The sequence below is a fragment of the Leptodactylus fuscus genome, chromosome 6, assembly GCF_031893055.1.
Source record: "Leptodactylus fuscus isolate aLepFus1 chromosome 6, aLepFus1.hap2, whole genome shotgun sequence".
NCBI lineage: Eukaryota > Metazoa > Chordata > Amphibia > Anura > Leptodactylidae > Leptodactylus > Leptodactylus fuscus.
Window position 1 is genome coordinate 67,572,139 of NC_134270.1, and position 25,345 is coordinate 67,597,483.

Sequence of the window (25,345 nt, forward strand, 5' to 3'; positions counted from 1 at the left end):
AGAAATGAGAAGGAACAGAATATAACAGTAAAATGTAAATGAACAAAGGCAGAAGAAGGAAGGGCATGTCGCGGCAGAAGACCTACATGTCTCTTCTTAGAAAACACATTCTCAATAATCAGCTGAGCTTTACTTGTCTTGGGCAGTCAAGGGGTGGAAGACAGAAAAGGAGGGATAATGGGACATTTACATACATTTCATCTGGAGTAATGTGCACGCCAGCATGCGTTGTAGTCCACACCTACATTGAACTCTCTGGAGAGGCTGCATTAACCTCCAAAGCTCCAGCCATTCAAACATAGTTCCAAATGTTGGAGGTTAATACATTACAATGTCCAGTTTGGCATACAGTTCTAACACAGGACACAGGTAAAACTTTGTTCTACATTCCCACTCCACCCCAAACCTTGTATAAATGAATAAGAACTATAAATGTGATGGCGGAACATTAATGGTAAAGTTACATCAAGTGCATTGTTCTTGTTATTTCTAGTGAGAATTAATGTAACATCCTAAGAATGTGTTGTGAACAAGGAGAGTCTCCATTATAGTTTTAAAAATATTAACTTTGGTATTTATTCATTTCTTCTCTTGCAAGCATATAATGCCGGTCAACAACCCATCTAAAGATGCGTTGTAGTTTAGAAGAATATGGATATACATGAATAGGAAGAAGCATCTGAAATCTTTACTGTACATGGATCATTCATTTCTTGCTATAATATAGGTGAGTTGAGACTGTACGGAGAGGACATTGTGTGTACCTTGCCTTCATCATGTCCTACCACTTTTCTATTCTGCCAGTTGTGTTGAAACCTTGGATCCAAAGAATATATTTAAGAAGTCTATCCAATTCTTAATTTGGAATCAGGTTCATTGTCTATTTTGCTTAAAAATTTCCTTTTATGAAGAGTCACGACTGTTCCATATCTAGTAGGGAACCATAAGTTATGTAGGCCGGCTCTAGACAAGGCATGACTAACGCTTGGACTGTGATTCTGCATCTCTTAGTAAAAACAGAGCAATACCCATAATATGTAGACTGTGGCTCAAACAGGGTCACTTTGGCTATTCATTTCCGAAGGCAGTGATCGAGTGCTTAAGTCACTTTTCCTTGGGTGTGAATAGACATTATCTAAGTAGATTCATATATAAGGTGAAGGTATGATATCTGGTAAAAGGCATTTCAACATGGACTAAAACACTGACCTTTGCTTTAAAGGGAATCTCTCAGTATGTTTTACAACCACAAAATGCAGCTATGGCTGAATAGGTGAAGAGATGCTTAATGTGAATATGTCATTTTTATGTCGGTGCTTACTGGCATTCCCCTGCAGTCAGCCTACAAAGTGTCTATGCACTGAAGCACTTAGGAATCCTCTCCATTATGTCTCCAAGCTTAGCAGTCCTGGGAATGTATTAGTATACCGCACATGGACCCGTTGTAAACTGACTGTGGGGCATCCAGTGAATAGTGAGCTAAAGACTACATTTTTGGAATCAGCGTCATTTCACCCATCCAGTCTATACAAATGCTTGGGAGAATTTTCCATATAGACAGATTACGTTTACGAATCTATTAAACCACAGAAACTAGTGGAATCGGCCAATGAAAGAATGATTGACATGAAGTAAAGGAAAATAGCTCCCTCTAAAGTGCCCAATTTATACCATAGTTTAAAGGGAAATTCACTTTAAATCTTCTGAAATATCACTGAGATATGTGAGAAAACAGCATATTGGAGTGCTAAGAGGAGTCTATGATCTCGCCAGTCACCAAATCTGATTGAATTCAGCTCTCCTCCAGACAGCATGCAATTTCATCTTCTCTGGGAGATTTTTGGTCAGATTCAGAAATTTCAATTTCATTGCAACTGGACTCTAATATATATATATATATATATATATATATATATATATATATATATATGTTTAATTTTAGTCAATGACAGCTTTCTGGCTACAAACTTTACACTCCCCATCTGGCTAAATCTTTACACTCAGAAAGGTCTTAGTGATTTATGAAAGTTACTAAATAACCTCATGTTTCTGAAGGCCACCATTTTCAACATGATAACGCCTGTCTTTTTAATTGTTTACTTGCCCTTCCGCCCTCTAGCCAGGATGACTAGGTCTTGGGAGGACAAATGCTCTAGCTCTCTGCCAGGCCACCTTTGTTGTGTTCTATTGCCAACTATGGAGGTCCCTGGGGCATGAGCTGGAAGCCTTGAGGCCGTTCAATAGGTCAAAGGGTAACTTGCCAGATGTGAATATCCCTTTAAGTCAGAAGATGAAAGGCACAACCTTTGAAGGAGAGCTACCCCAACTAATGACATTTCCTCACATATGTTGTAACAGATCAGCAAATGTTTAACCTAGGAGTCGTGGTCCATTATCCCTCCTTATATTCATTGAGTTACGGCATTTGACACTTCTACATAGTTCAGAAGGTTTAGCCATTTTACATCACTTTTGGAGCAGAATGCTATATTTTTATGGGAATGCTAATCCCTCTAAACATGTTCTATGCCTGATAGCAGAAGTGTCCTAGCGGCAGCATTGCAGTGACAGGGGAGCCAGTTTACAGTCTATTTTATTATTACTGAGCAGCTCATCTTCAGAACAGATGGATCCCGCTGTCCGGAAGTGTTTAGCTGAATCTGTAAAATTTATGGCTAGAGAAGTCAATTTTAAACTGTGTAGATTAGGTCTTATTAATGACATTTGCCTTCTGCAGAAATTATCTTTCCATTTAACTCCGAGTACATCCCGTAAATCTTTGCCTCGACTCTCAGGCTGTCTTCAGAATTTCAAGTTTTAATTTAAATTCCTCTCCCATGAGCTTAAATGTGTTTTTAACGCTGATAAAAAACTTGAGTGTCTATATATTTCTGCTCTACTTCTTTCTGACAAGACGGTGCTCTCCACATAGCAGTTGCATCTGGTGGACATGGTGGGGACTGCAGGCTGTCATAAGAGGTTATATCTGAAGGAGGTAACATGAATTTACATGGCGACTTAAAAAATTCTTAGTAACTGTGGGCCATTATTACGTTTCTAGTATGCTGAATATATTGTTACAATTTTGGAACCTTTATCCGAGGTAATCAATTCCACCATCATGAAACCTTCCGATGGACAACGTGTGGACCAAAGTATGACAAAATCATCAAGACATTTAAAAAGAGCATATTTATATATATACATGCAAGATGCCTAATTCTATTACAGACTATTAAAAGCCTTGAAAGCATGTCATAATTTGGTATCCAGATTTGTTGCCCATTTTTATGCAGAACCCATATCCTATCTTGTATATTAATAGATAAGAAAACCAAAAAAAAAAAAACCCCACAATGCAATACTGATTAAAATTCATATACAACAAGCAAGCGGCTACAGCCGTCTAAAGATGGCTTCTCTCTCAGTGTCAATACGGAACCTCGAATACAATAGACAAGTTTAAAATAAGTTTCTCTATGATTTAATCTTCGGGGTCAATCCAAAATGGGTATGTCAGCCATCTGAAGAGATCCGACCGCAATGCCTTGGTGGAGATTGCATAATGTTTTCCAAAAAAATAAAGGATAACAAGTAACAAAGACAATGGAGAATGAGTACAAAGGTAATGAATCATTAAGACTCAGGCCTACAGAAGACAACCATTTTCAGGTAATAACCAAGGCATTTGCAAGAATATCAATAATAGTATTATAGTATAGTAGATTCATAGCTGATCTGCTCATTATTACACGTTTATTAGCTCGCTGGACCGTAGTCCGAAAACTGACAATAGCTCCAACTTTTCCAGTTCACTTCCATTGACGTTGCCCAGAGGAGGCCCTATCAATTTCTTTTGGGGTATCAATTTAATGTATAATGAAAGGCAAAAAGCACTTTGTTAAAATAAACAATTGACATTCGTCTCAATGGGCAACTTTTTTGTTGGTTATATGGGATATAAAGGAAAGATACATAAATATTCTATAAATATATCTATATTTATCACTGGCGCAACTAGGTGACTTCCATACTAAACAAGAGTCGCATGATGAATAATACAGATGGCGTCACAGCGGAGAGAATACCGTGACATTTCAATGGTATGGCACAATAGGGATTAGAGAGATTTCCCAATCTAGAGGTGCCTTATTGCCATAGTAGTTACGTTATAGCAGCTGATCGGATAGAAGAAAACAGCCATCAAAAGGGCTTCGTAACAGATGTGCAGCCTTTCTGAGACCGAGCTTTGATCAATTGGATGAATTATTTTGCTTGCACCCCTGACTATATATTAAACATATAGGCAAATTGTATATAGTATGACTAAGCTTTGAAGGAAATCTGTATTCCACATAAAATAAAAAATGAATTACAATCACACAGAAGAGGATATGTGTGCTGGTCTTGCTAACTGGTACCAAAACCTCTTCATCTCCAACATGGATGGCTGTGGTAATGCTTGAACCTGTGGTCGGTGTCTGGTCACTATGGCACATGTGGTTTGCACATGCAGTTTAGGCTATAGCACAAGCCCTTTGATCCTGATGTTCAAAAGAACTTGTCATTGATAGAAATTGGTTCTCCTAATCTATATCTCAGTTGTATTGGCCAAAGGTCTTCGGGAGTTTTCATCCTGTGCAAGAGTGAGATATGGCCACTGCATATAGGTGTACAAGTAATGGAACAATCTGAGCCAAAAAAGTTAGAAGTTCATGAGAATGCAGTTTGGGGCATGTTATACAGGTCATGCCTTTTGGCGTCAGCTGCCTCTGAGAAACAAAAAAGTGGAAAACAAAACTAGAGGGAAAAAAAACATACAAAAAGATAAAATGAAAGAGCCCCACACCCGGACAATTTCCAATGAAATAAATAAATATATTAAAAATAAGAATAAACTTATTAATGAAGAATTGCAGTTTCTTCATAGATTTTTTTGTTTCCTTCTGGTTTATTTTCTTGAATTCCATTTGTTGTTTGCTTTTTTTTTGTCATTTTTGATTTTTTGGAAATATTTACATCTTCACAGTAACGCCAACCTTGAACTCCTGTCGCTCGTTCTTTTCTGTGTATGTGCTCATTGCTTTGTATGTTCGTGCACTTGTACATGTACTGTATGTGTATCAATGGTTTTATCAAACCTTAGGTATGCATAACGGTATATCCTGCCACGCATGGAAGCGTGTGTGTACACCTGGAATAGGATATATGTCTGTGTACCTATTGATTTATGTAAGCGGATCCATGTGAGTTTTCTCTCAGACATCAGGGCGCTGCGTTCTCTTGCGTTGTTTTGTTCAGTTTTTATATTGTTCATTCATAGCTGTGCCAGACATGTCCTGGCAATGATAGTTTCCCCTTGGTCATGGCTGTGTTTGCGTTCCGTTGGAAGCCAAAAGTTTCTTGTCTTTGGAGGATCCTCTCTGATGGTGTTCTGCCATGTCAGGCTCGGAGCGACGCGAGTTCTGACAGCTTCGGGTTGGAGTTCCAGGCGGTCGGCTTTGCTGTCCATTCTTCTCATCTGGTGGCAAGAAGAGAAGATGATCCAAGGAACACTCCATCTGGGTTCTTGTTGTTACATTTGCTCCTAAATGAAATCATCAATTGCACTTATCTCTCATAAAAGTTACTTAAAACCTAGCAGTCAAATACAAAATAGAATACACAAGATAACTAGGAAGCGATACCCATATTACATTATACATTCCCATCTCATTTAATGGTATACCTGGCATAATGCCAATAGTTATGGTGCTAGTGGTGGGTAGGGGCTCTCGGTGTTAGAAAGATGCCATTTGCCAACCTGCAACCAACACTAGAAAAAACTCAATGCCTACAAATGCTAGATTGATACTGGCTGTGTAAGCCTGTATGCAGTTAGTTCTAGAGATGAGTGAGTAGTATTCAATCGAATACCTCCCCTGCATAATTATTGGTGTACTCAGTTGAATACCACGCGGTAAACGCAGTAAAAATTTGATTCCCCTCCCACCTTCCCTGGTGCTTTTTTTTTACTGTGCAGGGGAGGTATTCGATCGACTACTACTTGCTCATCTCTAGTTAGTTCCAGATAGTGGTGTCTATACAGAGATGATTTGTCAATGAAGTTTCTTTATATAGATATATTATGACACTGATCAGCACAGAGTTTAGGATCTAAAAGGACAAGAAGTAGGAAATAACAGAAAGTAGAAATACCCTTTAATAAAGACATAGTGCATAAGGTGTGGAGCCTTTTAATTAAAGGGATTCTATCAAGACTGAAACTTAACAGCTATCCACAGGACCCCCACTGATCATGAGAGTGGGGGTCCTGGAGAGAAAAGGGAGTCAAATGGAGCGCCAGTCGAGAAAGTGCAAAGATGCACCATTCACAGTGAAGGGTAGGCCTGATATAGCCATAGAATGAAATGAATTAGTGGATAAAATGAAAAACCGACATAATGCTGTTAGTTGAATATAATGGGGGAATCCTTAAAAAAAAATAGTGCAAAAAATAGGAGAAATCTAGATAATATTATCAGGTTTGTGTGTTGTGATTGGTTAATCGTTTTTAGGAAGTAACCCAATATACTTTAATAAATGGTATTTGACAGCAGGCAGAAGCCAACCTACAAGTCAACATAAGCATTGAAAACCAATGTACACCCTTTAATACTATGTCGATTTTAGGCTCCATAGTCTGTGCTGATTCATGTCTTCCTATATTTATATAACAATCACAGCCATGTTTTTCTGACCCAAGTCCGTTGCATGGAGAGCATTAGGTGATAACATTATAGACACCACTAGAGGGAGCTTCCTGCATACTGTTATATTACTGAGCATCTAAGCGCCATCTAGTGTTAAGTTTAATAAAGGCCATGCAGGGAATTGGCAACTCCTGCCCCACAACTATCATGCAATATACAGTACATAGGTACATGGAAAAATCTGACAACATAAGCAGTTTATAGCTTTCTTGCCACAAATGAATTGATAACATGAAAAGTGCACTTTGGGAAAGTTCACACGTTTCAGGTGCTTTTTCTGACTCTCCACTGAAATGAACAGAACTCTTGCAAAACAGAGAGCCGCTGCATTCAGCAGATGCAACTGATCATTTTGTCCCCTTTAATTTAAACTTCCAATTCCCACCAGAAACAATGGCATAGGTGAGAATAACTTGTATGTAATATATTGAATAAATTGTCACTGAGGGGACAGAGGGCGTTAAGCGGGGGTTAATTGAGGGGACGGTACATGGTGTGGGCCATTTGAGGGGCATTAAATTAATGGGAAGGGCTCACAACCTTGGAACAGGGCCCATTGACATGTTAAAATGACCCTGACCTTATTATGTCACATGACCCAATGGGTGTAAAATCACAAGAATGCTCTTTTTCAATCTATCTTATCTATAATTTGTATACCCCCTGTATAGTATGGCAGTTTTTCTTTTAACATTTACATTATAAATTATAGGGTTTCAGGTCTGAATTGTAGATGACAGACCTAGATAAAACAATCTATATATAAAGCGTAATTCAAAGAATTGTCCTTCCCGGATTTCATAGGATTTTCTGGCAAATTACACTTTTGTTCCAGTTGTCTTATAATTAGAAGAAATCTCTGAACCTTATAACAATAATACCAAATTAAGCACTTGTTGCATCTTAATAGAGTAGGGAGGTATTGGTACCTCTGTTGATGGACCTTATTAACTGTAGGTTCATGATACTGTATAGCTGTAATATGGATCTTGAAGAATACTATATAATTCAATTAGTCCTTAATGTGCTATTGTCTATGTACTAACAAGGTCTTTGTATTGTCTATGCTCTCTACTTCATACTGCACATACAAGTCTTGGAATTTAACTTAAAATTCTAATGGCTTCCTGTTTATTGGGCATGAAAACACACCATTTTGTATGTATAGTAAGGGCAGGGATTGCCTACATTGGAATGGAATTGTAGGCAATCACAAGGTTGGCAGGAGTTCTATTGTTTTCACTACAATTACCAGCAATAATAGTACATGGCATGCCTAAAAGTAGCTGTAAAACTATAATAATAATAATAATAATAATAATAATAATAATAATGCTTTAGCTATTGGCCATGTGTCCCCTTATTCTTCCATGTACTTCACCCAAGGTAATTTCACCAATGTACTATAAGGCTGTATTCACACAGAGTAACGCCAGGCGCTTTTTGTGTGTTTTTTGCACATAGCGGCGCGTTTATGCCGCGTAGCGCCGCGTTTACGCCGCGTTAACGCCGGGCAACGCCACCGCTAAATAGCGCGGCGTTAACGCGGCGCTACGCGGCGCTATGTGCAAAAAACACACAAAAAACGCCTGGCGTTACTCTGTGTGAATACAGCCTTAGATAACAATCCCCTTTCATACAAAAATACTATATATATATATATATATATATATATATATATATATATATACAGTATATGTGTGTAAATTTACCTGCCAAGGCCTGAACTGATGGCTGGTCATGTGTGCTCAGCAGCTGCGCCTGAATAGTCTCTACAACCCTCTTAAATCGGCGACTGGGACCTGGGAAATAAATGAAAAAGGAAAATAAATCTGTTAAATGGCAAAAATATTAAAAGCCGTGAATAAGAGAACTTTACATTTTGAGTAGCAGAATTCATGAGTACAGTAACCATGATATGAATGGGCCACTAAAGGCTGCATCCAACATGAAAACATATGAGTGGCTATTGAAAGCTGCAGGCATATACATATACAACATGTATTGTAACAAATGGACAAAGGGAAGGTGGATGCTAGCAATTCCACCCTGTACAGCGTATTCATGATATTTAGCAATTCTGGCGCTTGGCCCATGCTTTGGTGAAGAATATGTCTTACAGTCCGGTGTATATTGTAATTAATGTAATTGTGGAGGAAAAATGATACAAGTCAAGAACAGGACGTACTACAAAAACTTCTCAACGTAATGTTAGTAAGTGTCTCTCTAAAGTAATGCATTCCTGGTAGCAATGAATCTCTGTGACTAGGGCAGGTTGTCCTTGGTGGTGAAGGCACATCTTCCCCCAGGGTTTGTGCCATGGTAATGATTTGTGCCACTGTGGGAGGACACGTGTCTATCAGAAAAGTTACTGTCACAAGCCCTGCCAGCAGAGCTATCAATCGGTGTTCTGCTTCATGTAACTATGTCACACAGTGTTTCACAAGTCCAGTGAGCAGAATGGTGATTGACAGCTCAGCTTTCCAAATGCTTCTTAGAGGAGCCCCGTCTCACGTCATTCCCTACATTGGAGAGCGGCACACAGGTCCAGGCATCCCAAATGCACAGTATCTGTGGGGTTCTGGCAGCATGCAATACGTTACATTCATTTATCTTTCCTGCAAAGTAAAAGTTGTCAGCCTGTTGTACGCCGCCTGGTATTACCTGATATTAGAGTGAAGGTCACAGAGTAGATGCCATTCTCTTTTTGTGCCTCAGCTCCCTCCGAGTAACTTATGTCCACCTGAAATTTGACAGGTTTCTGAAATACAGATGGACCCCCTGATGACTTGTACTCTGCTCTGAAACTGGTCTGAGAGATCACGCTGTGACTTAAGCTTGGGATCTGAAGGAAACAAAATTTAGAAATGTAGCAGACATGGTATAAGCTAGAATAGACTGTATGAGGAGCTGCAAGCCCCAGCCTATTCAATTACAGCCTATTGCTAAGGCAGAAGTTCAATACAATCGTATAATACCTGCCATCTAGCTAATATACTAGTAAAAGTCATGGCTTTCAATGATATACCAGAAATGCTAATAGATTATATATAGAATTATGTATATAATGTATAGATATAATTTGTATTTGTACATTATATATACAAATTGTATATACTGTATATTGCTTATCTTACCTGCATCCTGAGTTACAAGCAGTATCACAGTCCTACAGATTACACGCAGCTCCAAGTACTCTTGCTTGTTCAGCATCTACACAGGGGCTGCTCTAGCAACTTCCTTTGAATGCAGTTCATTAAATTCTAAAATAGTGGTGAAAGGTGCACATATGTATAAAGAGGACCTTTCACCACCTCTGACAAGTCCAGTTCTTTGCATTATTTAATAGATGCTGCTCCACTGATTCCAGCACAGTTGACATTTTTTTTTCAACCCCCCTCCATTTCCGAGCAATAAGTACGGTTATTGTTGGTGTCTGATATGCTATTTGGGCTCTGTACCGTCAGGCAGGCAGTGTCAGGTATTAGTAGGCAAGGGGTGTGATTATGAGCTATGGCACTGTACACCTATGACTGCAGCTCAGAATAACACCCCTTGCCTGCTCCTGCCTGACAGCGCCCACCTGACAGTACAGAGTCTAAGTAGCAAATCAGGAACCAAAACTACCGGCAATGATTGCTCATGAATAGTGGGGGTTAGAGAAACTATGGCAACTATTAACAGATGCTAAGAACTGGAATTGGGGAGGCGGCTCTTTTATATTAACCATTTAGGAACTGTATGTAGGGCTGTGTTGACATATATGTCGGTTTTTTTCTTGTTCTGCTCGGTTAGGGCTTGTTCACAAGGGCACAGAGGGGGCGGATTATGCCACGGAATCCACGTCATAATCCGCCCCCTCACAATGGAGGTCTATGGACCACCTTTCGTCAGGCAGATTCCGCGGCTCATTGAGCCGCCGTGTCCGCCTTGCGGCAGCACCTTCCGGACAGGGCCCATTCATTTTGGGCCTACTCCTGAGCGGGAAGGGCTTCCCGCATCAAAATCAGGACCAAAATACGCTATTCCGTCCCCGTGTGAACTAGGCCTTATTGGTCCACAACAATGAAAGTATGGGGAGAATTGGATCTGCTTCATTACGAACACAAACAGCAGATTTTTTGACCTGCTTAACTATAATGGAGTCCATCTGGATTGGAGACTCCATCACAAACTTCTTTCTGTAGCTACCCTTTTGAGTCAGAAGAATCCAAAATGTTACAATACAACATGAGCCATACTTACAGAGAGAAAAGCGTGCACTATGTCGGCCTTTATGGAGCTGAGAGGTTTATCTTTAATCACCACAAAAATCTGCTCTTCTTTATCTAAGTTGATGAAGTTTCCAAACCAAGACTTTTTGGCAAGTCTGTGAGCAGAGGGAATTAGAGGAAGGTTAGAGAATTCCTAACAACAGATCTATATGTAAGTGGAAGCAGTACTAACAAGTAACAAAACAGATACTCACTCTGGTGATGACTCTGGAGTGAGACTTGACATTTCTTCCGGTGTCGGTACTGACAAAAAATAAAGACTGTATTAGAAACCAGTACATAATAGGATCCAATTATGAATAAATTTCGCAAATTAACTAAAAACTGGGCAGTGACAATTCCCTTGTCAATAGGGTATACCCCTGAATACTGATGTTTGCATTCCTGATTGGACAGTTTCAGACTGTACACCATACACCAATGGAAAAGGAAATTATAATATCGGATTATCAGTTATTCACAGTGCTTAAATTGGGCTGGAACGCGCCAGAATTCGGTTCCGGCATAATTACAAACTGTCTTTCTTTCCGGTATATAGAAATCGAAGCCTCACTAATCGAATATGACTGAAGCGGAATGTGGAACACACAAAACATGGTTACTTACCTCTCATGGCTCCGTAAGGCTTCAGGCCTACTTGGTGACATTCCAGACGTCACGTGGGCCTGAGCTTGCGTCCTTAATGCGTTGCGACGCAAGCCCGGCTCAAGTGACGTATTTTCCATCATTGAAGATGGCCGACATCTGGGAGTGTGCTGAAGTTCAGGAGAGGTAAGTAACATTGTTTTTTATTTTTATATCCTACCCTGAGCTCCGATTATTATACTCTGGGTTCTGAAAAGAAACTAGAGTATAATAATTGTACATGGGTGGTCTACAATGGGGCATAATACTGTGCGTAGGGGACACGATGGGGCATAATATTGTGTGCAGGGGCTACTATGGGGCATAATACTGTGTGCAGGGGCCACTATGGGACATAATACTATGTGCAGGGGCCACGATGGGACATAATACTACAGTCCTATGAAAAAGTTTGTGCCCCCCTATTAATCTTAATCATTTTTAGTTCTAAATATTTTGGTGTTTGCAGCAGCCATTTCAGTTTGATATATCACAGTAATATTTCAGGATTGAAATGAGGTTTATTGTACTAACAGAAAATGTGCAATATGCATTAAACCAAAATTTGACCGGTGCAAAAGTATGGGCACCTCAACAGAAAAGTGACATTAATATTTAGTAGATCCTCCTTTTGCCTCTAGTCACTTCCTGTAGCTTTTAATCAGTTCCTGGATCCTGGATGAAGGTATTTTGGACCATTCCTCTTTACAAAACAATTCAAGTTCGGTTAAATTGATGGTCGCCGAGCATGGACAGCCCGCTTCAAATGATCTGAAAACAAAGATTGTTCAACATAGTTGTTCAGGGGAAGGATACAAAAAGTTGTCTCAGAGATTTAACCTGTCAGTTTCCACTGTGAGGAACATAGTAAGGAAATGGAAGACCACAGGGACAGTTCTTGTTAAGCCCAGAAGTAGAAGACCAAGAAAAATATCAGAAAGGCAGAGAAGAAGAATGGTGAGAACAGTCAAGGACAATCCACAGACCACCTCCAAAGAGCTGCAGCATCATCTTGCTGCAGATGGTGTCACTGTGCATCGGTCAACAATACAGCGCACTTTGCACAAGGAGAAGCTGTATGGGAGAGTGATGAGAAAGAAGCCACAAACAGAGTTGCCTGAGGTATGCAAAAGCACATTTGGACACGTCAGCTTCATTTTGGAAGAAGGTCCTGTGGACTGATTGAGTTGTTTGGTCATACAAAAAGGCGTTATGCATGGCGTCCAAAAAAAAACAGCATTCCAAGAAAAACACTTGCTACCCACTGTAAAATTTGGTGGAGGGTCCATCATGTTTTGGGGCTGTGTGGCCAATGCCAGCACCGGGAATCTTGTTAAAGTTGAGGTCGCATGGATTCCACTCAGTATCAGCAGATTCTTGAGAATTATGTTCAAGAATCAGTGACGAAGTTGAAGTTACGCCGGGGATGGATATTTCAGCAAGACAATGATCCAAAACACCGCTCCAAATCGACTCAGGCATTCATGCAGAGGAACAATTACAATGTTCTGGAATGGCCATCCCAGTCCCAAGACCTGAATATCATTGAACATCTGTGGGATGATTTGAAGCGGGCTGTCCATGCTCGGCGACCATCTAACTTAAAGAGAACCTTTCATCAGATTGGGCACAGGCAATTCTATATACTGCTGGAAAGCTGACAGTGTGCTGAATTCAGCGCAGTGTCGGCTTTCCTGATCTGTGCTCCGGGTAAAGTGCTATCGGTCCCAGTACCGTAGTGCTTTACAGTCAGAAGGGCGTTTCTGACACTTAGCCAGGGACGCCCTTCTTCCCAGCAGCGCCTATCACACTGTACTGTGGAGCGGGGAGGAACTCCCCCCTCCCGCTCCTGATAATACTCGTCTATGGACGAGCTGTGTGAATTCAGCGCACTGTCAACTTTCCAGCAGTATATAGAACTGCCTGTGCCCAATCTGATGAAAGGTCCTCTTTAACTGAACTTGAATTGTTTTGTAAAGAGGAATGGTCCAAAATCCCTTCATCCAGGATCCAGGAACTGATTAAAAGCTACAGGAAGCGACTAGAGGCTGTTATCTTTGCAAAAGGAGGATCTACTAAATATTAATGTCACTTTTCTGTTGAGGTGCCCATACTTTTGCATCGGTCAATCCTGAAATATTACTGTGTCCTTCAGCTATGAGATATATCAAACTGAAATGGCTGTTGCAAACACCAAAATATTTAGAACTAAAAATGATTAAGATTAATAGGGGTGCCCAAACTTTTTCATAGGACTGTATGTGCAGGGGCCACTATGCAGCATAATACTGTGTGCAGGGGCCACCATGGGACATTATAGTATGTGCAGGGGCCACTATAGGGCATAATACTGTGTGCAGGAACCACTAGGGGGCATAATAGTGTGTGCAAGGGAGGGGAGGGTCGGTCGGTTGGGGTCTTCAGGTGGGGTCGGTCAGAGGGAGGGGAGTGGTGTTTGGGAAAGGGGGGACATTAATTATTCCAGAATTCACTCTAAAAAATTTTTCCAAATTTAAGCACTGGTTACTCTTTAATTTCCAGGAGGAATAAGAGAGGCATGGTACAACACAGAGTTCCTGAGAGAGATGTTATATTATGGGGAATACTAGTATTTGCTAAACCAGACTTGATCTTACATTACTTGCAATGTGCAGCCATGTAAACATTAGTAACTAAACTAACCACTTCATGAACTGGCCATTTTCCCTGGTTCACAACTGGACACATTTTTCTTTTTTATCGGTACATGTATTTTGGTGGGCTCTAACAATTTTTTCATTCGGGTTATTCAAATAATTTTTGCATCCTTTTTCACTGATACATAGAGCTTTACTCTTATACAATTTTTATTTTTGCAGGGTTTTTGTCTTTTTTTAAATATCTGGATAAATATATACGGTAAAAAGGGGATGAAAACTGGCCTGAGTACTAAAAAATTTTTATAAAACGTTTTTCCCAAAAAAAAAGTGCTGCAAGAAAAAACGCGGAGAAAAGCAGTTCTCTGCGGACTTTCTGCTTCAATTATACCTATATGGAAAATGTTGCTGAAATCGCTGCAGATATTTTTCTGCAATGTGTGGATGGGATTAGCCAGAATTCCATCCACTTTGCAGGTACTGTAAAAAGCCACTTTTTTCGCTGTGTCATTCACACTACATAGGGCTCCGTCAAAAAAGCGGCATTTTACAGTCACTGTGTAGTACATAGAATTCTAGTGAATCCCATCACCACAGTGAGGTAAAATATGCGCAGTGAATCGCAGCATGTCAATTATACCTAAGGAAACGACTCTGGTTTCCCTATGGGTATAATTGAAGTAGAAATTCCATAGAGGAAACCTCTGCGGACTTTCTGTCAAAGGAGCTGCGGGAAAAACTGCTATGCATTGCAGTTTTTCCCATGGGACGCTACGTGGGGCCTTAGCCTCAAGAAGAATTTTATGAAGATGGCAGTTTTTTTTTTCACTGGGATGGGGCTAAAACCCATGTATGTAGGCATTGTAATAGTATTATTATCTTTTTTTTTTTGTTTTGTTTATTCTTTGCCCAGCCCCTTCCTCCCCATAATAGAACCTTTGGGGCCATTTTAACATTACTTTTATTTATTCATTTAATGATTTCCCCTGCAACTGAGACTTTAGCCCCAGTTACAGGAGGAATGCCGCCTCCAAGTATACAATGCATAGCTTGTCTGATCCAGCTGCTGTTCCTGGGCCTGGTGACGCCCATAGCTGCACTGAGCACCATGTTGGCTTCCTACCCCTACAATCTTGTGCTGCTGCTAACTCTGCAAGGACATACAGGTACATCCTTGCAGAATTAACTGCTAAGTGCACAGATGTACAAAGTCAATGGGCTGTCCATACACATGTCCATAGTCTCACACTGTAAATACTGATAGGAAAATGTCAGATAATGTAATGACAAACTCCCAACCCCAATTTATGCAGATATTTATAGGAACACCTATTACACAAAAAAAAATGATTATACATGGAGCTATTCTTTGAATTCAGTTTTTTCACAACGACCAAGTGTCCATGTGAATCAAAGTCAGAGCATTTCCTATTCTGATCCATTTTCTAGAACCAGAATATCCCATTTCAAGGTCTACATTTACATCACCCTTTCAGGAAACAGGAACATAGCAGTATGGCTGACACGTTTGAGGCTATGAGTAAGGGACTCAAAAATCTGGTCCTGAAATGCGTCAGCCATATGCTATGTTCCTGTTTCCTGAAAGGGTGATGTAAATCCATTGTTTTATTTTTAACATGAAGTAAAGGTTATGTTTTATTAATTTATGGCATGCTGGGTATTTTTTGTTTTTTGCTATGGAACTCTTACACAGTAGGGAGTAGTTTCCGTGCAGCCACTACTATTCTCAAACATTTTGTATAACCAGGTCAAGTGTTTTTCTCTGCTGAACTATTGTTTCCAGTAGTCAAATGTACATTTAAACAATGAAAACTAATTCAGGGATTCCCACTGTACAAACAATTGGCCGTGTTCAGATATTAATCTGTACAACATCTCGTTGCCCTGGTTAACTCTGGCAGTGGATTCAAGGGTATTCCAATAGGATATGATAGAAATGACTAAAGTCCATTCACGTGTCAGATTTGATACAGATTTCAGCATGGATTCCATGTTAAAATCATCTTCAAATCCAAGAACAACCTGCGTCCCATACTGCAGACAATTCTGAAAAAGATTTTGGTCGTACTATAGAAAAAAGTCTGTTATGAAAATAATCTGCACAATGTTTATTTCTGCAGATTCTGCAAATGAGGCCTGGTTCATATCTGTATTCAGTTCGGGGAGTCTGCTTGGGGATCCCCCGAACGGAATACCGAACTCATTAAAAAGTGGTGAGCAATGAAAGCACATGGACCCCATAGACTGTAATGGGGTCCGTGTCTTTTCTGTGCTGCTTGAAGTGCTACCTTTCTCTCCGCATGATTCGTGCGGACATTTTGCGGAAAACACAGAAACCCCATTATAGTCTAAGGGGTCCATGTGGTTTCTTTGCTCAACGCTTTCTAATGCATTCGATATCCAAGTGGACTCCCCGAACGGAGTACCGAACGCAGATGTTAACCAGGCCTGAAGCAAATTTGTGGTGCTTCAAACTGCACATGCATAGCAGAAACCAGAGTGTCATGTTAAGTCCAGCACATCTTACCATAATCTTAGGTATGGGAACCTGCTAATAGTTCACACTGACAAGTGCAATCTGGTTGTTACATGTGAATGGTTTATAGTATAAGTGGTAAAGAGTTAATAATCTCAACAGATTTAGCACTTGTTAAGGAGAAAGCAATCATTCCATGTCATGTAAAATCCACACATGACAGCAGCCATTTTGATAAAACCATTTAAACACTTTGGCCACTAGATGGCACTCATATATAGAAAGAAAGAAATAAAACCTACCTTGCAATTTCCGACGGTGGAAACGTGGGGAACCCAGGAAACTATTCTTGATTGAGTTGAGTCGTGTCTTCCAAGCCACCCCACCAACACCTGGACTTGAGGGAGGGGTGCCACTGGGCGTCCCAGTCGGGCTGTCCTTAGGCGTATGCACTGGGGTACCCAGCGGGGTAGGGAGGGGACTACCTCGGGGAGAAGGGTGAGGGGTCACCTGCGGCAAAGGGATAGATTTGGTGGTGGATTTAGTACCAGGGAAAAAACGAGCAGGTAGTGAGGAAGGGAAGAAAGGAGGGGATAATGGGGAACGATGAGGTGAAGTTGAGGATTCATGCGGTGGGGAGGAGGCAGTCATGGTAATTGGTAAGGGATTTGATTTAATGGTGTGGAGGGGCTTCTCTCCCAGGCTGGTCTTAGCAGGCAAGGTTTGGGTCTTCGGGTCAGGCTGACGGTGAGCAGCTTTGGATTGCCAGATGGCACGGGGGTCCTCCCCATCAGCGGTTTCCAACGGTGTAGGGGAGAAAGTGAATACGGGACTCTGGCAAGGGGGGACAGAAAAGTGCCCGATGGGCATTGATGTTTGACATGAGATGGAGCAATGTGGCAGGAAATGGGCTCTAGTGGTGTGTGTATATCATGTGTAACAGGCATTTCATCAAAGCCAGTTCTCAAATAGGTGGAAAATTCAGTATTTCTATACTTTTACAATTATCTTTGTTTTGGAATTACCATTGAATTGTGATTATATTGAATAAAAACAGCATCTGCCAAAAATGGAGACCCAGTCTAAAAATGCCTGCTATTGAGTAGATTTTTGTATTTGTTCTGGCCCATGACGGACCAGCGGTTTATGGCATAATGCAGTATAATACAATAAAGATATGATCCGTATACAAATATGAAAAAAAGACCTTATGCGTTTTTTTTATTAGATCCCAAGATGATCCCCAGTACAGACCAAACAGTTGGCATCCCACATGTCTCAGGTGGGATCAGCGGCTAACATCCCATATGCCATACTGCTGGTGTACAGGAAATACTTTAGAAGAATATGCAGGATAAAAAAAATATCTAATTCGATGAGAATCTTTTCTATATACAATGCTTGTGATGGGAAGACAAAATACTATTAAGGTCTCCATATACCATTCCACTATATCATTCCACTAACAGTTAAGGTGGTTTTCACATCCATTTCTGGACATGTGTAGCTACCATTTTCTCTTTTAAGACATCTATCAAATGGGGGCTCAAAAGGTACAGTGAGGCAAAAAAGTATTTAGTCCGTCAACAATAGTGCAAGTTCCACCACTTAAAAAGATGAGAGGCGTCTGTAATTTACATCATAGGTAGACCTCAACTATGAGAGACAAAATGAGAAAACAAATCCAGAAAATCATATTGTCTGATTTTGTAAGAATTTATTTCTTACCTCCACCATAATTTGCAAATAAATTCTTACAAAATCAGACAATGTGATTTTCTGGATTTGTTTTCTCATTTTGTCTCTCATAGTTGAGGTCTACCTATGATGTAAATTACAGACGCCTCTCATCTTTTTAAGTGGTGGAACTTGCACTATTGGTGACTGACTAAATCCTTTTTTGCCAGTGTATCAGCCCACCTACCCATGTACCATTTTATACCTTAAAGGGGTTGTCCAAGAACCCAGTTGTTTAGGATAATGCCTAAAGACAGGTCATCAGCATCAGATTGGTGAAGATCTAACACCCACAACCTACACCAATCAGCTGATCCACCTGTCAGTAACAGTGTATATGGTTAGAAGATGTTCGTATTCAAGTGAATGGGAGCAGAGACGCATTTCCTACCGCCACTGCTACAGTATACGGCTCTGTAATGGTGGTGCCAGTAAACGGCAGCTCTTCTCCTTTTCACTTAAATAGAAGCAAAGTGGCTTCTTGCTGTAAACACTGTATACAGCTTTTGGTGATTGGTGTGTGATCCTGGTATCGAACCACCACTGATCTGATACTGATGATCTATCCTGTGTCTTGAACAACCCCTTTAAGAATAATGGTGGAGCAGAAAATGTTGCTGACACGCTGTGAACCAAAAACAACAAGAGAATGGGCAATAAAGCTCCATTATTAGGTCTAAGCATGGGTCTGCCAGGCCTATAGACAATAGGTGGTTGTGTGATTCTGTATATGAAATGTATATGGTACTGGCACTGTGTGAAATTCTTTATTATTCTAAAGCCTATTTAGCTTTTTTTTAATTTTATTTTTTTGCAAAGTATGAATTAATGGACAAGGGGGAGGAACTTTATGAAATAATTGAAACCTATGAATTCCAAAATAATTAAACATGAATTTTACTCCACACTTTCTCCCCAAAAAATGTAATGAAAGGAAAGCCCTTACACAAGGACACCTTAAATTTGAAAAAGTTACAAGAGCCAGAATATGGCCATTATAGTCTATGGGGTCCATGTGCTTTCACTGCACACCGCTTGCAAATGCCTTTGGTAGTCCACTTTGGAGGTCCCCATGCGGACTCCCCGAACAGATTACCAAACGCAGATGTGATCCAAAGGTTAGGACAAGGCTTACCTACTCTAGCCTGCCCGCTCTACCCACTTGTGTGAATTGTGCCAAGCAAGGCGCTGAATGGGAAATTTGTCATACTTTTGGCGCAAGATGTGTGCCACACCATCACCCATCTATGCCAGAAAAAGTATGTAGATGGTAGAATGAATTTCCCCATTGTCTAAAACAATGTCAGTAGTTTTCAGAATATCTATGAAATATGGGGCCACACGGTGGCTCAGTGGTTAGCACTGCAGCCTTGCAGCGCTGGGCCCTGGTGTTCAAATCCCACCAAGGGCAAAAAAAAAAAAAAACATCTGCAAGGAGTTTGTATGTTCTCCCCGTGTTTGCATGGATTTCCATCCCATATTCCAAAAAAGACATACTGATAGGGAAAAATGTAAATTGTGAGCCCCACATAGAGCTCTATGTGGGGCTCACAATTTACATTAAAAAAAAAAGAAAGAATATCTATGAAATATGTACAGGTTACTTTTTTATATTATTTTATTGCCTTTGAGTTCTAACAGTTCAGTAGAATAATTAGACATTTTCTATACCCAGGTTTCACACAGTGCCTATAACATATCAATTCAGTGGTTTCCATACTTTTGGATATTTTTAGTGCCAGACTGGATTATATAAATTTAGGAATATAAGCAGAGGAGCTATATATGATATATAATATATTAGAGGCGCTGAATATAGGAAATTATAGGTCTGTCATTTTTATAAAGAGTTTCTTTGTATACTATGTTACAGCCACATTTGAGCACCGCAATGATGAATAATGCAAAAAACAGCGCTGACTATAAGGTATGGAGGAGGCTAGGCCTGAATTGGTACATGATGGCTAGTGATGGTGTATGTAATGCATGGCACCAGGAGGTGATAATGTGATCTGCTGTCATGGTATGCCAAAGTAATACAATTGTATTCAGTCCATTTCTGCTGTTATTTCATCTGTAAAACTGTATTTCGCTTTCAATACTTACCCTTGGACTGCTGAGAGGGCTGGATGAGAGACCAGTTGACGCACCGCTCACAGATCTGGACCTACATAAGAAAGATCTATTACCTACGGCACATGGAACAATGAAGCTGACCCCTTTCTGCCCTGATCTAAATTGTATGCTTTGGAAGGATTAGGTTTCAGCCAGATAGATATATAGGTCAAGTGGTATGATTTCAGACGGCTCATTCCTTTTGCATCTAGCAATTTCATGTGATCTCTCTCTTTTTAAGCCATACATCATTTTCCCTACAATATAATCAGGGATTGCCTCTTGTATTTTTAGACATAATGTGATCATGCAGTCTGAATGTAATAAAGGTACCTGGAGGGTGAGCTGTGGTTTTCCTATCGCTGTTACAGTTATACCTCAGTTCATCTCCTACTTATATCATTGTACTCGGGGCCTCTGTCATGTATTAGAAGCAGGTTTGCCCTATGCAATTAATCCATTCATTAGATTGCTCCATCAGACCCTGTGCCTGCTGTATGAAGGTATTCTCTGCTAGAAGCATTGGCTCTATGGTACAATAACTTTCTACATGTAACATCTGAAGAAGCATATAAATCCATTCAGGCCCTGGGCATTCAGTTTTCTGGGTGTGCAAACTTTTATAGCTTCTGATGTAGAAATCTAAAACTGTATATAAGATTATCTGTGTCTCATGATAGTGTCTCAGTTTATGTACAAGAGCTATATTCACATGTGTTTTTGCTGCTATTTGATACCACTGACAAGCTTGCGGGTTAATACAGCTTGCTGTGAGTCAGAGCTCCTTTGATGTAGTGGGAGAATAAGTAAAGCAATGTATTTGCAAAGGTAGTAAAAGGGATTATCTCCAAAGAACACCTCCTGTCCATATGCCCCCTGAAAAAGGAGGTGTTCTGGTGGATCAAGTGTATAAACATTACATGGTTTGGCTAGATGCTGCTTCTCCTAGCTCATCGTAGGTGGTCCAATACACTCTATAGTTAAGTACTAACATTTATTCCTTCTGACCACTCCATACACTGCATTCATGTGTTTTGAATTTCAACAGGCCAAATACTTCTTTCCTGACACTGGTCAAATGCACATCATACCCATTACAAATGAGATGCAGCGGCAAGACTATCGCTATGTTGACCAAGGCATTCGGAGGCCTGGCCCCCTGCTGCTTTCATTTATTTTTTTAATATGCCGTTACCTGCTAGTAAAGGAGGCAGTACATTGTATGGGAGACAATAAAATGGGAAGTTACTGTGCAGGAGCCAGTAAATGGGGCAGTATATTAAATGGAGGCATTATATTGTGTGGGGACCAGAAAAGGGGACATGGGAGCGTTATACTGTGCGTAAAAATAAGTCTCTGATATCCAGACATATTACCCAAAATGTCCTATAGCTGTAAGTAATAAAATTAATGTAATATATTTAAATTAAAATTCTCTTCATAACCTTTTCAGGCCTATGTACATGTAACACTGGTGGCCTGTATCATAAACCAAGCGGCCGCCTAAACTGTGACTGCTCTGACCTTAGCCTGAGTCTCTTGGCCCACCTTGGTCAGCTGTCATTGAAGGTAGACTACTTTAAGAGGTAGCAACCTGGTGGCTTTCCTGCAGCAAAGTCCAGATCCCGGTATGGGGGTTGAAAAGATCACTTAGTAGTAGCACAGGTCACATTCAATAAGTGACACAGTGGGTTCAGACCCACCACACTATAGTATACACAAAGCTCTAGAGACCTTATATTTATACTGGGCAATGTGGCCACATGACTATAGAACCGTACTACTGTATAGACAGGACCTGAGGAGGGGTTTTTAAGTACCTGATTTTTTTTTTATATAACATAACCCTAATAATGTGTTAACCAATGGTTGCCAGTAGAATGGACTGTTACTACCTTTCATAGTAACGAAGGATAAGTTGAATTTGTAAACCACACTCATTGTATAGGCCAGTTTGTACCTTTGACTGTGCTGTGCCATTTCAATAGCCCGTCGTGCAGGAACAGGTGAGCCACCATCTGTCACGCTCAAGACTTCCATAGACTTTCTCTCAGGGCGGCGCTTTCCATGGCGGTTCAGCATTGGAGAATCAACTCTTTTGCGGGGTGGATCTATTGTAAAAGTGTAAATAATATAATGGGCATACTACTGATTCACGAAGGCTTCTATTATACCATAGCATAATAATAGTTTCACAGTAACTTCTTTTATAGGACTTAGCTTCACCAGTATTCTACTTCTATTCTTCCAAGTCTAAGCTATAATTAATATAATTACATTAAGATGGTGGAGTCTTGGATATTTGTTATGCCCCTTGAAAACCCATATTGTATGAGTCACTTTGAAGTTAAAAAATATCTTTTCAATATCTTTTAGATGTACTGGAATTATATGAATCTGGTGACAGATCTATTTGCTATATAAATATCAGGGGGTGGGGGAATTTGCAGCAGAGGCAACCAAATTATTAAAATGCTCTGACATCTTATAATTCTGGTACATCATAGGAGGTCCTCTGCACCAGAGATGAAATCTACACCAAAAATGTGCCACTTTTTCACTAGAACATTGGCAAGATCAGTGTAGTAAATTCCCTCCAATTTTTCAACAATAAAGAATTCAAGGCAGGACTTATTGGGCTTGCTCAGGAAATATTCTAGACTACAAATATGGCCTAAATTTATTGGTCCTAAAAATGTTCCTATTTGCATTTTACTATTACAGATGTGGATTCATTTTGGTCGTAGTATGGGTTGTTCTAAAGAGCTCGTTGACTTTAAATGTGCCACTGTCACAGAAAGCAACTTCTGCCACAAGTCACTATGGGAAATTTTTGATCTACTCAATCTTCCCCAGACAACTGTATGTGTTATTATTGTAAAGTGGAAGCATTTAGGAGTAACAATAGCAGAGGCCTTGAGCGGGGCTATATCAGACATTGAGGTGTACCACTCACTAGAGAACACCAAAGTGACTGTGGAAGTCATATGAGCAGAAGAAGGTATCGGTAGCTTCGCATAATGGGTTTTTATGGTCGGGCAGCAGCATAATAGTCTAAGATCATATGAAGGATGCCATCTTGTCCCTCTACCCATCTTATATTCCCTGTTTGGGCCTTCTCCAGAGTTCATCCTGTCTTACAAATTAATTTCTTCTTCTACAGGATATAACTTGCTTCAGCCTAAGCAATAGCGATATGCCGAAACTCATGCTACAGCTTTATGACAAGTCATGAGATACTAACCTTGCCTTCTCTATCTATGCAATGTATTAAACCCTATCATTTCCTCATTGAATCATCTGAAACATTCTCTGAGCAGCTTATATACCAATTATACTGATTTGATACTTAGAGCGGATTGTGCTCACCGTTCACAGTGTCACACAGTCTCAAGTAGTGGAAACATCTCTCTCTGTCTGGAGTGAAGAATACCATTTGTCTGGCAATTTAATGGGCGATCTGGCTTTGGCAAATATGGGAACACTACATACTGGAATGCGTAAGGCCTGATGTACGATATTGTGAAGGAAGGATAATGATATTGGGCTGTATTGCCTAACCTCATAATACTCCCCATTCAATAATATACTCCAAAATCTTGTGAAAAACCTTCAGAAAACAGTGGATGCTGTTAGAGTCACAAAGGTGGAAGACTACATATTAATCTATGTTATTTTAATGACATGTCCAACACTCACATATTGGTGCAATGGTCAGGTATTCTCAATTTTGACAATATAGTTCTATCTAACATATGTAATAAAGCACTAATAGAGATAAATTAATATTTATAGAACATTCCTCAATCTTATATCTCAAAATATACAAAGAGTGACATTGATATTTTATTGCATCAGTGACAATTTTCATATAGTAACCAGATTTTTATACCTATATCATTTCGGGGAGGGAGATCTTCATCCTCACAACTTGGATATCTTTCCTTACGATCTAGGAGAAGATAATAAATCATCTTCTCTTGGTTTTCACTGAAAGAAAAAAAAAAACCTTTGAATAAAATTTTTATGATCCAGAGTGTTTCATGAAATTCAAGAGCTGCAAAAGTGCTATATTTATAGGTGGACAACAAAGTAGACTTCCTCTGAAGTTATAGATCAGTTCAAAGGAAGAAGTCTTGTAGATAACTGAATGTTTCAGTAGGATATGCTCCATCTTGAGGTTTTTACTAAAGGACAATGGATGATTAATACATGAAGAAACGGTAGTGCCATCCAGCTGCACCCAAGGTCACACTTGTGACTCTTGAAGAACATTTCAATGTACATTTTAGGAAGGTCATAGTTACATTATGAGTTACCATCATGAAACATTGTTACAATATACAAGCTAGTAACACATAAAAGAGGCAAAAATGTAAACTTATGTTTACGAAGCCTGCCTGTGTGCAGGTGAAACGCGCGTCAGGCGTTTCCTTTCTTGTTGGTAGGTAAGATGGCAACACTGTATTGTTATACCACCTAGGAGATATACTGGGTTCCTGGCTTTGTCACACTGCTGTTAATGGTTAGGTGCATTTTGCACCATACATTATTATATATTGTTGTTCTTATCCAGGACCATTCCTACTTCATGTAACTGTTATTGGCCATCTGTTTTCTACCTATTACTGGCTAGTTGGTACTATGTAGTTTTGTCTACCCCCACTTGCTTATAGTAACAGAATTGTATTATGTAATTGTCTCTCATAT

At 39.9% G+C, this 25,345-nt stretch overlaps 1 protein-coding gene across 6 annotated transcripts in view; it reads right to left on the reverse strand.

Annotated features, from left to right (window-relative positions):
- Window positions 1-4,928: 4,928 nt before the first annotated feature.
- Window positions 4,929-25,345, reverse strand: part of BRSK1 (BR serine/threonine kinase 1) — a 276,210-nt gene continuing 255,793 nt past the window's right edge. For 3 of the 6 annotated variants that reach the window (XM_075280126.1, XM_075280125.1, XM_075280128.1), the window contains 9 exons: window positions 24,528-24,625; window positions 22,596-22,746; window positions 20,627-20,687; window positions 17,086-17,617; window positions 11,221-11,269; window positions 10,998-11,121; window positions 9,417-9,597; window positions 8,465-8,554; window positions 4,929-5,587 (listed from right to left, as the gene is read on the reverse strand). In XM_075280126.1, the coding sequence (XP_075136227.1) occupies window positions 5,364-5,587; window positions 8,465-8,554; window positions 9,417-9,597; window positions 10,998-11,121; window positions 11,221-11,269; window positions 17,086-17,617; window positions 20,627-20,687; window positions 22,596-22,746; window positions 24,528-24,625 (1,510 nt within the window). In that variant the 3' untranslated portion in view covers window positions 4,929-5,363. The remainder of the gene's footprint in view (window positions 5,588-8,464; window positions 8,555-9,416; window positions 9,598-10,997; window positions 11,122-11,220; window positions 11,270-17,085; window positions 17,618-20,626; window positions 20,688-22,595; window positions 22,747-24,527; window positions 24,626-25,345) is intronic. The other 3 variants (XM_075280130.1, XM_075280129.1, XM_075280127.1) reach the window with 3 other exon arrangements.